The sequence below is a fragment of the Ammospiza caudacuta genome, chromosome 24, assembly GCF_027887145.1.
Source record: "Ammospiza caudacuta isolate bAmmCau1 chromosome 24, bAmmCau1.pri, whole genome shotgun sequence".
Lineage (NCBI taxonomy): Eukaryota > Metazoa > Chordata > Aves > Passeriformes > Passerellidae > Ammospiza > Ammospiza caudacuta.
In genome coordinates this window covers 7,723,073-7,735,833 of record NC_080616.1, presented here as the reverse complement: position 1 = coordinate 7,735,833, position 12,761 = coordinate 7,723,073, and the positions used below count along the sequence as shown (strand labels likewise).

At 50.0% G+C, this 12,761-nt stretch overlaps 1 protein-coding gene across 1 annotated transcript in view; it reads left to right on the top strand.

Moving 5' to 3' along the window:
• Window positions 1–12,761, top strand: part of PLXNA2 (plexin A2) — a 137,342-nt gene that overhangs the window by 83,377 nt on the left and 41,204 nt on the right. Inside the window, exons 10-12 of the mRNA XM_058819577.1 lie at window positions 3,814–4,014; window positions 5,850–5,946; window positions 6,552–6,745. Of these exons, the coding sequence (XP_058675560.1) occupies window positions 3,814–4,014; window positions 5,850–5,946; window positions 6,552–6,745 (492 nt within the window). The remainder of the gene's footprint in view (window positions 1–3,813; window positions 4,015–5,849; window positions 5,947–6,551; window positions 6,746–12,761) is intronic.

Below are 12,761 nucleotides of genomic sequence, written 5' to 3'. Positions count from 1 at the left end.
ACAGGCAGAACATTCCCCGAGAGTCTGTGCCACTCAGGCACCCCAGCCTTGTCTTCCTCCAGCAGATCTGATCCGTGTTTATTCTGGCTCCGGGAAGTCAAGGAGGATAATGAGAGGATTCTGCCTGTTTGTTTAGAGAGAGGAGGCAATAATGGCCTTTCTGACTCGCTGCAGGATTTACCTCTCATGAATTAAAAAACAAAGTAAACTGATTATGGAACGAGCTGTGTGTTCCACCGCCTTCGCTCGGTGTTTTCTGGCTGGTTCTGGCTCTTCCTGGGGAGGGAGCCAGGATGGGGCACCCAGGCTGAGCCTGGCACTGCAGGGACACGAGCAGGGACCTTGGCTGGTGCTGCCAACCCTTCCCGGGGAAATTCCTGTTGAGGGGATCAGCACGGACAGAGGAGCTGCCCAACCGATGATAAATAAACTCCTGACAAAATAATTTACCTGAGCAGTGGCTGTTACACCAGGGAGCAGCTGGGAGAGGTGGTGAATTTTCAGGGATTTGGGGATGCAGGGACATGGCTGTGCAGGATTTGGGGTGCAGGGGTGTGGCTGTGCAGGGATTTGGGTGTGGTGAATTGGGTTTTCAGGAATTTGGGGTGCAGGGACAAGGCTGTGCAGGGATTTGGGTACAGGGACAAGGCTGTGCAAGGATTTGGGTGCAGAGACATGAGTTTTCAGGGATTTGGGGTGCAGGAATGTGTCTGTGCGGGATTTGGGTACAGGGACATGGGTTTTTAGGTATTTGGGGTGCAGAGACATGGCTGTGCAGGGATTTGGGGTGCAGGGATGTGGCTGTGCAGGGATTTGGGTGTGGTGAATTGGGTTTTCAGGGATTTGGGGTGCAGGGACATGGGTTTGCAAGGATTTGGGGTGCAGGGACATGGGTTTTCAGGGATTTGGGGTGCAGGGATGTGGCTGTGCAGGGATTTGGGTACAGGGACAAGGCTGTGCAAGGATTTGGGTGCAGAGACATGAGTTTTCAGGGATTTGGGGTGCAGGAATGTGTCTGTGCGGGATTTGGGAACAGGGACATGGGTTTTTAGGTATTCGGGGTGCAGAGACATGGCTGTGCAGGGATTTGGGGTGCAGGGATGTGGCTGTGCAGAGATTTGGGTACAAGGACATGGATTTTCAGGGATTTGGGGTGCAGGGATGTGGCTGTGCAGGGCCGTGGGTGTACATCACTGAAGCAGCAATTTAAAAAGCAAATTGGAAAAAGAAAAGCCCTGAAAGCTGAGCTTTCCCCGGGGCTGGAAATGCCCGCAGGGGCTGCACAGGCTCTGAGGGTCTGAGCTGACCCCAGCCCCTGCAGCTCCTCTCGCCCAGCTCAGAAATTCAGCAGGCACTGCCTGCAGCAGCGTGGCTGCCCACGAGCATCCTGGCCGTGCTGGAGTCTGGCATCCTCCCACAGATCCCTGCATCCCCAGCGTGGGTCCCTTGTTGGTGTGATCACTGCAGCTGTCAGCCAGCGCCGAGGGGCCGCTCGCTCCTGCACAGGCTGCCTCGCCTTCCCCACAACCCCAGCGTGACATTTTCCATCCTCTGGAACCAAAGGAATGGAAAAAAAGATAAATCTATTTTGCCCCGCTTGTCTCTAATGATGGCAGAGCAGTTTTTGCTGGCAGCACTTTCAGCAGCGGGGAGCAGATGTGGGATGGAGTCCCCTCCTGTGCCTGGGAAGGAAGGAGCCCTTCCTTAGCAGTCTCCTCACGGACTGAGCTGGCCAGGAGGGATAATGGTCCATAACATATTCATTATTTTCAGGACTGTGCACTGGAGTTCTCCCACTGCTGATGCAAGTGGAGATATTTTGTTTTCAGTTGTAATGGGGTAAAGGATTCTGCAGCTCTGGGTTGCTTTTCCTTCCAGCCCTCGGGGCTGGGCCCCTTTCTGCTGGAGCTCAATGGGACTTTGGGGTGACATCAAAGCCTTAGTGCAGGCAGGTGTTGAGTGGAAGGTGGCACAGGTGAGTGGTGCTGCAGGAGGGGAAGGAATGTGCAGAGTTGGATGGAAAATGCTGTGAATCCAGGGAGTCTGCTGGTGGTGAGCTGGGGCTGGATCCACGGCCAGGGTCAGTGGGAAGCAGGGAATGCCATTCCCTCCCAGCCTGTGAACCCTCTCCTCTGCAGGAAAGGGCCTCCCTTCCCTCCCCAGCACAGCTGATGGAGTTTGAAATCACTCTTGGCTGTTAATCCGTGAAAGTCCCTGTTAGGAATAAAATAAAATATATATACGGAAAAGTGCCGCTAAAAAGGTTTATGAGGCTGCAGTTTAAGTGAGTGGCTGCTCCAGAGCAGAGCATCTGTTCCTCATTTACAGCTGGCTTGAGCCATGCTGAAACACTTCCCCTGGCCCTGGCTGGGGGCTGCCTGCCCTGGGGAGGGGGATTTTCCCCATTTCCCCCCTGCACACAGGATCCTGGGCACGATGGCTCCTGGCACTGCCATCAGCACGATTTCCTTTCATCCCCAGGCTGCAGGGGCCTGGGGTGCCACTCTGGGATTTGGCAGAGGGAATGGAGACTGACGTGCTTGTTCTAAACTCCTGCTTTAGCCGGGGATTAATCACTCAGTGTCAGGTGCTTACAGGTACTTAGGTACCTCGTTCCATTAGATCAAAGCAAATTAGAGCTGAGCAGAATGTAAATACAGCTGGTGGTCAGAGGTGCTGCAGTTCCTGCTGCAGAAATTGGAGAAAAATTGTATTTCCCAGTGTGTTGCGCAGAGATAATGTTTGGGATGTTGAGATCTCACGGGAGGGATGTCACACCGTCACCAGCAGCTGATAAGTCATTTTTGTGGTTTCATTCAGACATTCTGTTTGTGCTTGGGTGACCTGGATATCTGTGCAATGGTGTTTCACAGAGTCACACATGCTTTGGATGGGAAGGTGTCGTGGTTTTGTTCGCATCTCTCAGAGCCTGAGACACTGAGGCTTGATTGCCAGCCTGGAGAGGAATTGTTGTGTCTGACCAAAACGGGAGAGCAGCATTATATATATATAACTCCATATATATAACATATATAGCTCCAAAGTCATACTGTGTATGGAGTTTGGGGTTATACGCTCCAAATATTGCAGGATTTGGAGGATTGCAGGATTAAAATTATATTATAAAAACTATAAGTATGGAGTTTGGAGTTATACATTCCAAATATTGCAGGATTTGCAGGATTGCAGTAATACAATTATATAAAAAAATATATATAAGAAAAATATAAAATATATAAGTATGGAGTTCGGAGTTCTACACTCCAAATTTTGCAGGATTGCAGGATTAAAATTATATATATAAGAAAAATATAAAAAATATAAGTATGGAGTTTGGACTTATACACTCCAAATTTTGCAGAATTGCAGGTTACATTATATATAAAAAAACAAGAAAAATTTAAAAAATATAAGTATGGAATTTGGAGTTATACACTCCAAATTTTGCAGGATTTGCAGAATTGCAGGATTACAATTATATTTAAAAACAAAAGAAAAATATAAGAAATACAAGTATGGAGTTTGGAGTTATACACTCCAAATTTTGCAGGATTTGGAGAATTGCAGGATAACAATTATATAAAAAATATATAAGAAAAAATTAAAATATAAAAATATAAAATATAAAAATATAACATATAAAAAGTATAAATATAAAAATATAAAAATATAAAACATAAAAATATAAATATATATAAAAATATAAAATATATAATATATTTTAAAAGTATAAAAAATATAAAAGCTAAAATGCTCAAGCATCCCCAGCACACCTCACCCCTGACCTCGCCCCCCTCTCCCGTTGCCCCCCAGGACTGCCCGCAGCTGTTCCCCACGGAGGAGATCCTGATCCCGGTGGGAGAGGTGAAGCCCATCACGCTGAGGGCCCGGAACCTGCCGCAGCCCCAGTCGGGCCAGAGGGGCTACGAGTGCGTGCTCAGCATCCAGGGCATCGTGCACAGGGTGCCCGCCCTGCGCTTCAACAGCTCCAGCGTGCAGTGCCAGAACAGCTCGGTGCGTGAGAGGGGCATGGGCATGGGCACGGGCATAGGTATGGGCATGGGTGTGGGCATGGGCATGAGCATGGGCATGGGCAGGGCTGGCAGCACCAGGGAGGGAGGAAAATCTCTCTAATCCCAAATCCCGGGTGGGAGAATCCCCACAGGGAGGAGATGCTGGCTCTGGAGTGCCCTGGCTGCCTGTGGGAGGTCAGCCTGGGAAAGGGGAGGAGGAGGGAATGCAGGAGGTGTTGAGGCAGGCTAATTCACACGCGGGGAGATAAGGAGAATCACAGACCCCTTATCGGGGAGCTGTCACATCCCAGGTCACGGTGGCTGGATGAATAGAGCGGGGCTGGAGAGCGGGGAAGGAGGGGGAGAGGGAAAGTGATGGGGGAGAGAGAGAGAGCGGGGCTGGAGAGGGGAATCACCAGGTGGAGGGGGAATCACCGAGGAATGCTGCCCAGGAGAGGGGAATCACCAGGTGATGCTGCCCAGGAGAGGGGAATCACCAGGTGATGCTGCCCAAGAAAGGGGAATCGCGGAGTGATGCTGCCCAGGTGATGCTGCCCAGGAGCAGGGCAGGGTTATCCCCTCCTCAAGACAGCACTCAGCCTCACCAGAACATCACAAATTCACCCTGCTGGGCACTCTGTGATGCCAAAACACAAATGGCAAAGCCAGGCACCCCCACCCTGATCCACAGCCCAAATCTGGGTCTCCTGTGTCCCTTCACGAGCGTGGCCCTGCCTCTGCTCACCATGTGCTCAGAAAGGGCCCTGGGCAAAAAGGGCACAGTCAGTTTGTTTTAGGCAGCACAACAGGGTCCACTTGAATATTCAGTGCAGATGGCCTTAAATTGTTAATGAAGTTTTGAATTTTTTAAAGTTTTACTGGATATTTATACATCGCTGGCCGTCTTTGGGCCTTGCAGCTTGGTGGATAATAAATGCATTAATAGTACATAGTACTTTTCCTATCCAGAGTGATTTATAAGCATTAGAGAAGCACTTTTATTGCTGTTGGGCTGATAGGAAGTGGTAGGGGGAGGATGTGGGGGCCATTCTGGACTCACAGCTTCTTGTTCCACGCCAGCTTAGTAAAACCCAGCACAGTCAAACGTGAGTTAAAGCTGCACAGCTGCTGCCCAGGGACAGGCAGAGCACTCTGCCCTGCTTTCATCACCACTCCCTCCTCCCAGGGAGCATGGCAATGCTCACTCACCTCCTGAAGTCTTTTTAGCAGCTTTGGTTGACCTAAAGAGAGCTCCAGAGTGGGGCCTGGCCAGTGCTGGGTGTGATAATGGGAATTTCAGCATTCGCTGGGAATTCAGCTGCAGCATCCAGCCTCACTCAGCCACGGCCCCCAGATGTCATAAAAAGGGGAATAATTCAGGCCAGTGCTGTCCTGGGGCAGGCTGAGGCAGTGGCTGGGGCTCTGCACCATCTATTTTTGCTCTATTTTCCTGTTCCACCTGCAAAGCTCTGCAGAGGGGTTCTGGAGCTCCCAGTCACAAACTGGGCAAGAAGCAGCCTGAGGGCAGCTCCAGTCCCAGTCTGGTTACCTGGAGGGGCTGTGTTGGCAAGCCAGAGACTGAGTGATGAGAGCAGGCACTGCAAGAGGAATAATTAATCTGTTACCTCTCACAAGGACTAGATCTGATTTAATTATCTCCTCCTGATGAGGAGAAGGGACTCAAAGCAGAGCCCTGGAGATGAAGTGTAAAAATGTGGTGTCTGAGGCACCAGCAGATGTTTTTAAGCAGAGAATAAAGATGGTTTCTCTCAAAAAAACCTCTTTGCCTGGGAGTGTTGTCTCCCCAGGCATTTCACTCTGGATCTTACCCTGCAGTACCTCTATGATGGGATGGACATCAGCAACCTGGCAGTGGACTTTGCCGTGGTTTGGAACGGGAACTTCGTCATCGACAACCCGGAGAACGTGAAAGGTAAAATCTGCTTGAATTGGCTTCAGGCCATGCCAGTTGTGTCCCCTGGAAATCCCTCAATCCCAGCTATACCCCAAGGGTATATCCCAGCTGTATCCTGAGGGAATACCCAATTCTCAGCTGTATCCTGAGGGAATCCCCAATCCCAGCTGCACCCCGAGGGAATCCCTCAGTCCTGATTGAATCTGTCCATCCCAACTGTGTCCCATGGAAATCCCTCAATCCCACCTGTACCTCAAGGGTATATCCCAGCTGTATCCTGAGGGAATCTCCCAATCCCAGCCATGTCCCAAGTTAATCCCTTCAATCCCAGCTGTGTCCCAAGTGAATCCCCCAGTCCCAGCTGTACCTTGAGGGAATCCCTTCAATCCCAGCCGTGTCCCAAGTGAATCCCCCAATCCCAGCTCCATCCAGAGGGAATCCCCCAGCCCCAGCTGCACCCCCAGTAATTCTGCAGTGCCCCCCTGGTACCAGCTGCACCCCAAGCGAATCCCCCAGTCGCAGCTGCCCCCCCAGCCCCAGCTGCCCCCTGAATGAACCCCCCTCAGCCCCAGCTGCCCCCCAGGATCCCCTCCCCGGCCTAACCCCCTGTTCCTGTCCCGCAGTGCACCTGTACAAGTGCGCGGCGCAGCGCGAGAGCTGCGGGCTGTGCCTCAAGGCCGAGCCGCGGTTCGCGTGCGGCTGGTGCAGCGGCGAGGGGCGCTGCACGCTGCGGCCCCACTGCAGCTCCCCAGGCGCCCTGCCCTGGCTCCACTGGGCCGGACACAACGTCAAGTGCTCCAACCCGCGCATCACCGAGGTGAGCCCGGCCCCAGCCCCTGCTCCCCTGGCGTGGCAGCGGGACCCTGGATGGGGATGAGTGCATTGACTCCATGACTGCAGAAGGCTGATTAAATGCTTTATTCTAGCATATGATACTATATATAGTATATACGTACTATATATCTATATAGGTATATACTGTACGGATATATAGTATATATACTATAGATATACAGTATATATATACACTATATATCTATATAGTATATATCTAGATAGATGCTATAGATATACACGAGATATACAGATAGATATAGATATACTAGATACATCAATTTAAATGTATAGATATATCTATGTATCTATATATCTATATTGTATGATAGATATATACTATATATATCATACAATACTGTATGTAGATACATATTATACTACTGCACTACACTATATTATACTACTATACTACACTATATTATATTACTATACTATACACCATATTTTACTACTATACTCATACTTTACTACTATACTATGCACTATATTATTCTACTGCACTACACTGTATTATACTACTGTACTATACACTATATTAGACAACTGTACTATACACTATATTGTACTACGCAGAATCACACAGAATCACAGAATTATGAGGCTGGAAGAGACCTCTAAGATCGAGTCCAACCTATACGCTAACACATCAACCAGGCTACAGCACCAAGTGCCATGTCCAGTCTTTTTTTAAACACATCCAGACACGGTGATTCTAGCACCTCCCTGGGAAGAGTATTCCAGTACTTTATTATTCTTTAGGTGAAAAATTTCTTCCTGATATCCAACCTATACCTTCCCTGATGTAGCTTGAGACTATACACTATTATACTGCTGTACTATACACTATTATACTACTACTACTGCACTGCATTGTACTACTACCAAGAAAATCCCATCACTCTTGCCAGCCAGTCCAACACACAGGTGGATCCAATCGGACAATGAATCCAAACACCACCTCCTGAGTCCAATTAACAAATCACCCTTTGGTAAACAATCTCCATAACGCATTCCACATGTACATAACAGGCGCAAGAAATGAAGGTAAGGATCATTTTAATTCTCATTCTGAGCATTCTCACAGCCTTACCCAGGAAAATCCTGGGAAATGCTGTGTTTCTCTCTGTGTTCAGAGGATGTGTGATTGCCACACTCCCCCTGTGGTGCCCCAAAATCCGCCCAGCCCTGAGAAATGTGGGTAAAACACTCCAGAACTTTCTGGGATGTTTTAGTGTGCAGCCTCTGCCCCACCCACGCTGCAGTGACCGCCACAGACTGTGGCGGGAATGCTAATTAAACCAGGGAGCTAATTAGTCTGGAGTTGGTGGTTCTGATATTTCTGCTCAGCCCACTGAGGGATGCAAAATGTGTCCCAGGAGCATTTTCAGCAGTGAAACTGCACTCGCTCTGTTAACGCTGCTATGAGGAGTGACACTCCTGTCAGGTGGGAACCAAGGCAGGTTTGGGTTTCTCAGTTAATTAAATCCCCAAAAAAGCCTCCCTTGCCCTGGGTGTGTATCCACACTGCAAAAGGTGTAACACAGCAGGATCAGAGTTGTCTGTTACACCAATGCTGCTGGCACTGCTGCACAGCACCCAAAATCTGCCAAATGGATCAAAACCCAAGTGAGTGTGGAATTCTCATCTTAAATTAAATAAGTTTTTGCCCTGGTTTAACTAAACTGGCTCAGATCCCGTGGGAGGGAGCCATCAACCTCCTTTTATGGAGGAGAGGAGGAAGCACAGAGGCTGCTGCTGTATTGGGGCTGGGTGGGGCTGGCAGGAGAATGGTGTCACTGAGGAGGGTCCATCCATCCTCAGGGACATTACCAGATTGGGTTTTGGTATTTTGGTATTGCTGCCTTAGGCCTTCTGCCAGTGGTACACCTTTGCTCGGCAGGTGTTTCTCTTGTGCAGGTGTGTCTTTGTGCAGGTTTTTCTTTGTGCAGGTGTTTCTGTTGTGCAGGATTTCTCTCATGCAGTTTTGTACAGGGCAGAGTGGAGCTGGTGGCTGGTTGTGCAGGGATAAGAAAGCACTAAAATGGGTTGGAAGCCTGTCCTTTCCCTGCTCGGTTGGTCTCTTTGTTTTCCAAGTCCCAGCTGTGCTACCAAGAGACAAAACAATCCTTAAAGGCTCCCCTGGATCTTCCCCTTGCCCTGCCACTGGGCAGAACCCAAATTTCTCTTGCCCAAGTTCTGTTCTGCTGCACAAGGTTGTGCTACAAGAAGCAAAACAGCCTCTGCTGAGATTTGCTTCCCCATAAACCATGCAGAAAGTTGTCAATTCAAAGAAATGTTGGAATTCTTTATCTGCCCCTCCTTGAGCTGGGCAGAGAAGGGGAAAGCACCAAGTGACTCGCATGTGAGCAGTGCCAGGCTGGCTCTGGCAGCTGGCTGCAGGCAGGGCACTGCCACCAAGTGTTTTATCACTGTCCAACTTGAAAGCAATACTTTTGGGCTCTGTCCAAGCAGAAAAGAGCAGAGCTCTGCTGTTGCAGATTTCTCGACTCCATCCCCAGGTCTGTGTCTGAGACTGTGGAGGAGACCATGAGACCTTCCCAGCTTTCATTGCTGCTGGGTCCTTTCCCAATATCTGAGTTTTCTCAGGATTTTGGGTACCATTTTGCCATGCCCAGTGCTGCAGAGCTATACAGATGGGAGGACACTCTGCCCTGGCCCTGGCAGGTCCAGGCTGGCACTGGTGCCAATCCTCCATCCCCTGGGCACCAGCAGTGACAGGACTGGGGAGCAGGGTTTGCTCTCATACTGGAGCTCACATTGCAGCCTGGATTACCCAGAGTAAAAGAGCCTTTAATATGGGCTGGTTTTCCACTCCTTTTGCTTCATCTGGCCAGGTTCACTCTTTGTGACAAGGCTGAGGTCAAGGGCCTGGCGCCAGTGCCTTCGGGGGATGCATAAATAAGGAGATGGTGTCTTAATAGTTCTAAAAGTAAATGAGCAGCCGGGTATTTGCAGTCCTGTCACTGAGTGAGAGGTCCAGCCCTCCCCAGCAAAGTCCCCTCAGCCGCTTAAATCTTCCACCCGGCCCGTGGCCTTAGCAATAAATAAATAAAAATCAGATTTCTGGCGAACAAGCGGCGCTCTGATCTCCTATTCATTTATTTGCAGGCCTCATTAATATAACATCAGCGCAACAAACAGCTGAAGGGGGGGCAGTGTCAGGCTGAATAATGGAGTTGCTCTGCTGAGATAACAATTAGGCTCTGAATGTGCCATCAGCTGAGGCAGAGACAAGGAGGGATCATGCCGGGATGACAATGCTCATGTGCTGCCTCCCCGCTGGGCTCATCAGCCGGGATCCAGAGCTCGGAGCAGCAGCAGAAAAACACAAAGAGGATGGAGGTGGCTGGGGCTGGGGAGGGGGCAGGGGCTGGGCCGTTGGTTGGGGTCTCTGCACCCCAGCAGATGCCGAGGGCTCGCTGTGCAGGGCTGCGCCTTCCCTGCAGCTCCAGCTCCAGCTCTCCCTGGATCCTCACTGACTTCTGTGCCTTCCTTCCCTGCAGCTCCTCAGGGAAAGCCCCAGCAGCCCCAGCTCTCCCCAGCTCCTCTCTGACTTCTTCTGCAGGCAAAATGTTGCTTCGTGTCAGAAACGCTGAAAGATTCGAGCAGCAAGAAATGACACTGAGAACATTTATCCTCATTGCTGGAGCTGTGTCCTCTGCAGGCTGCGAGGGGAAAGGTTCTGGCACTGGGCTGGGACTCCTGGGTCCCTGGGATCCTTGGATCACAACCTGGGGGATCCCTTGAATTCCAGCTTTGGGGGTCCCTTGGACTCCATCCTTGGGGGTTCCTTAGATCCCAGCCTGGGGGATTCCTTGCATCCCAAATTTGGGGGTCCCTTGGATCCCAAACTTGCGGGTACCTTGGGTTCCAGCCTTGGGGATTTCTTGGATTCCAACCTAGGGGGTTCCTTGGGTTCCAGCCTTGGGGAATCTCTTAGGTTCCAGCCTTGGGGTCCCCACCTTGGTTTCAGGTAAAAAGCAGCAATAAGAGAAGGGCTCTGAAGCACCTGCAGCCCTTCCCTGACCAAGGGCAGGATGTGAGCTCCTGGCAGCCCCTCGTCCCTGTATCACTAACACAGGGCTGCACACCTGGTCTGTCCAGCATCATTACAGGGTTGGGGTTTGTCTCTGCAGTGGGGAGAGGTGACCTGCTCAGGATAATTCTGCCTCCCACACCCCACTTAGATCTCAGTGACTTTCAAGCTGCTTCAGTTTAGCAAACAAACTGAAAAAACTTCCAGCAGAGGTGCAGATTCCTAAACAGCAAATGTCCAATTCCTGGAGTGGCCTTTCTCTTCCTCAGCTGTCATTTGCAGCTCCTTTTCATCCTCCACAGAGCTCCAAGTGAAAAGCCAGTCTGGTGAAGTGATTTTCTTGAAATTGGGGAATATTTCTTGCTAATCCTGTCTGTCTCAGATCAGAAATCTGGGCTGGCAGCCCTGCAGCTCCCAGCTGGGATTAAGGCAGGCCAGGCTGGCTGTGCTGAGGTGCCTCCTGCTCACCCCAACGAGGATGCTGCTCAGAGGGTGCCCAGCTCTGGGTGCACCGGGACCTTTAAGACTTATCTTCTTTCTGCGATTTTGACTGAATCTCTCCAGCTGTAATTAATTGAATGCATCTGTTCTAACCCTGGGGCTGCTTTATGGCACAGTTACTTCAAAACTGTTCAATTAGTGGCCACTAAAATCTAGGTCGAGTGGAGCTCCATATTGGGGATTTTCCAGGTCAGGACATTTTTAAAATACAGCATCAGCTGGGCTTTGTTCGGGGAGGCCTCTCAGCCCTGCTGCTCCTGCTCAGCTCAGGAAATGGCAAGCAGTGACTTCTTTCTGTTTGAGCAGTGATGAGACAACGAGACAGCGGAGTAAGTGCCCCAGCAAATGCATTTTAACATCATCCAGAGCTGCAGAGGACAGTTGTAACTGTCAGCCAAGTTCAGGTGATTCCCCAGCAGTGATGTAAACACCACCAGGCCTCCAGGACTCGGTGTAACACAACCCAGCTTGGTTTTGTAGTGGGTTTATGAGCACTTCCCAGAGCTAAATGGTACAAGACAGGCCATGGTGTGAGTTACAGGGAACAGCAGCACAACAGGCACTGCGTGGTGAATAAATTAAAATCCTCCAGCAGGCGGTGGAGGGGAGAGGGAGGTGGGAATTAAAGGATGTGGAGGAAGGAGGGGGTGGCTTGGTGGGTGCATGGAGCTGGAATAACCTCAGCCAAAAACGGGGCAGAATGCCCAGGGAAGTGCTGGAGTCACCCTGGCAGTGCTCAAAAACCACCTGGATGTGGCCACTGGTTTAGTGGGGATGGTGGGATTAATTCTTGAAGATCTTGGGTGTCATTTTGGAGATGCTTTGGGGAACTGGGAAGCACAGAAGTGATGGGGACAGGGGTGTTCCATAAGGGCTGCTGTGGGACAGGTTGCTGGGATGGTGGCACTGGTGTTTGGCCATATTCCTCACTCCTGAGGAGGTGGAAAAACCCACCCATCCATCTGGAAACAGCGAGGGAAAGGTTCTGAGGAGCTCAAGTATTTTTGCCAAAGACAAGGGTGGAACAAAGAAGCATAAACAAGATTTATCCATTAAATTAATTAAATTGCATTATTATGGATTGTGTTTATTTATTAATAACTGCAGCACAGGGAAGATGAGAAACTCACCCAAGAGCAACAACAGAGCGGTGGCAGATTCAGGATAACTGTCTGAGAGTCCTGGGTCCAAATTTTGTGACCATGCATTATTGAAATTTATACTCCTAATTGAAGAGGATCTTGTCCTTAATGCAAGTCCGGGGAAGCAGGGATGATTATGGCTGAGGCAGGCCATAAACAGGCAGCTTGAAAGCACACACCTCACCCTTTAGCATTTTTAAGTCATTTGAGGTGCCAAGTCACTAATAAAATGTGACATTAACATTCAGACTACAGCCAAGGCAGAAGGCAAACTTCTCCAAGCACCAGGCTGCTTC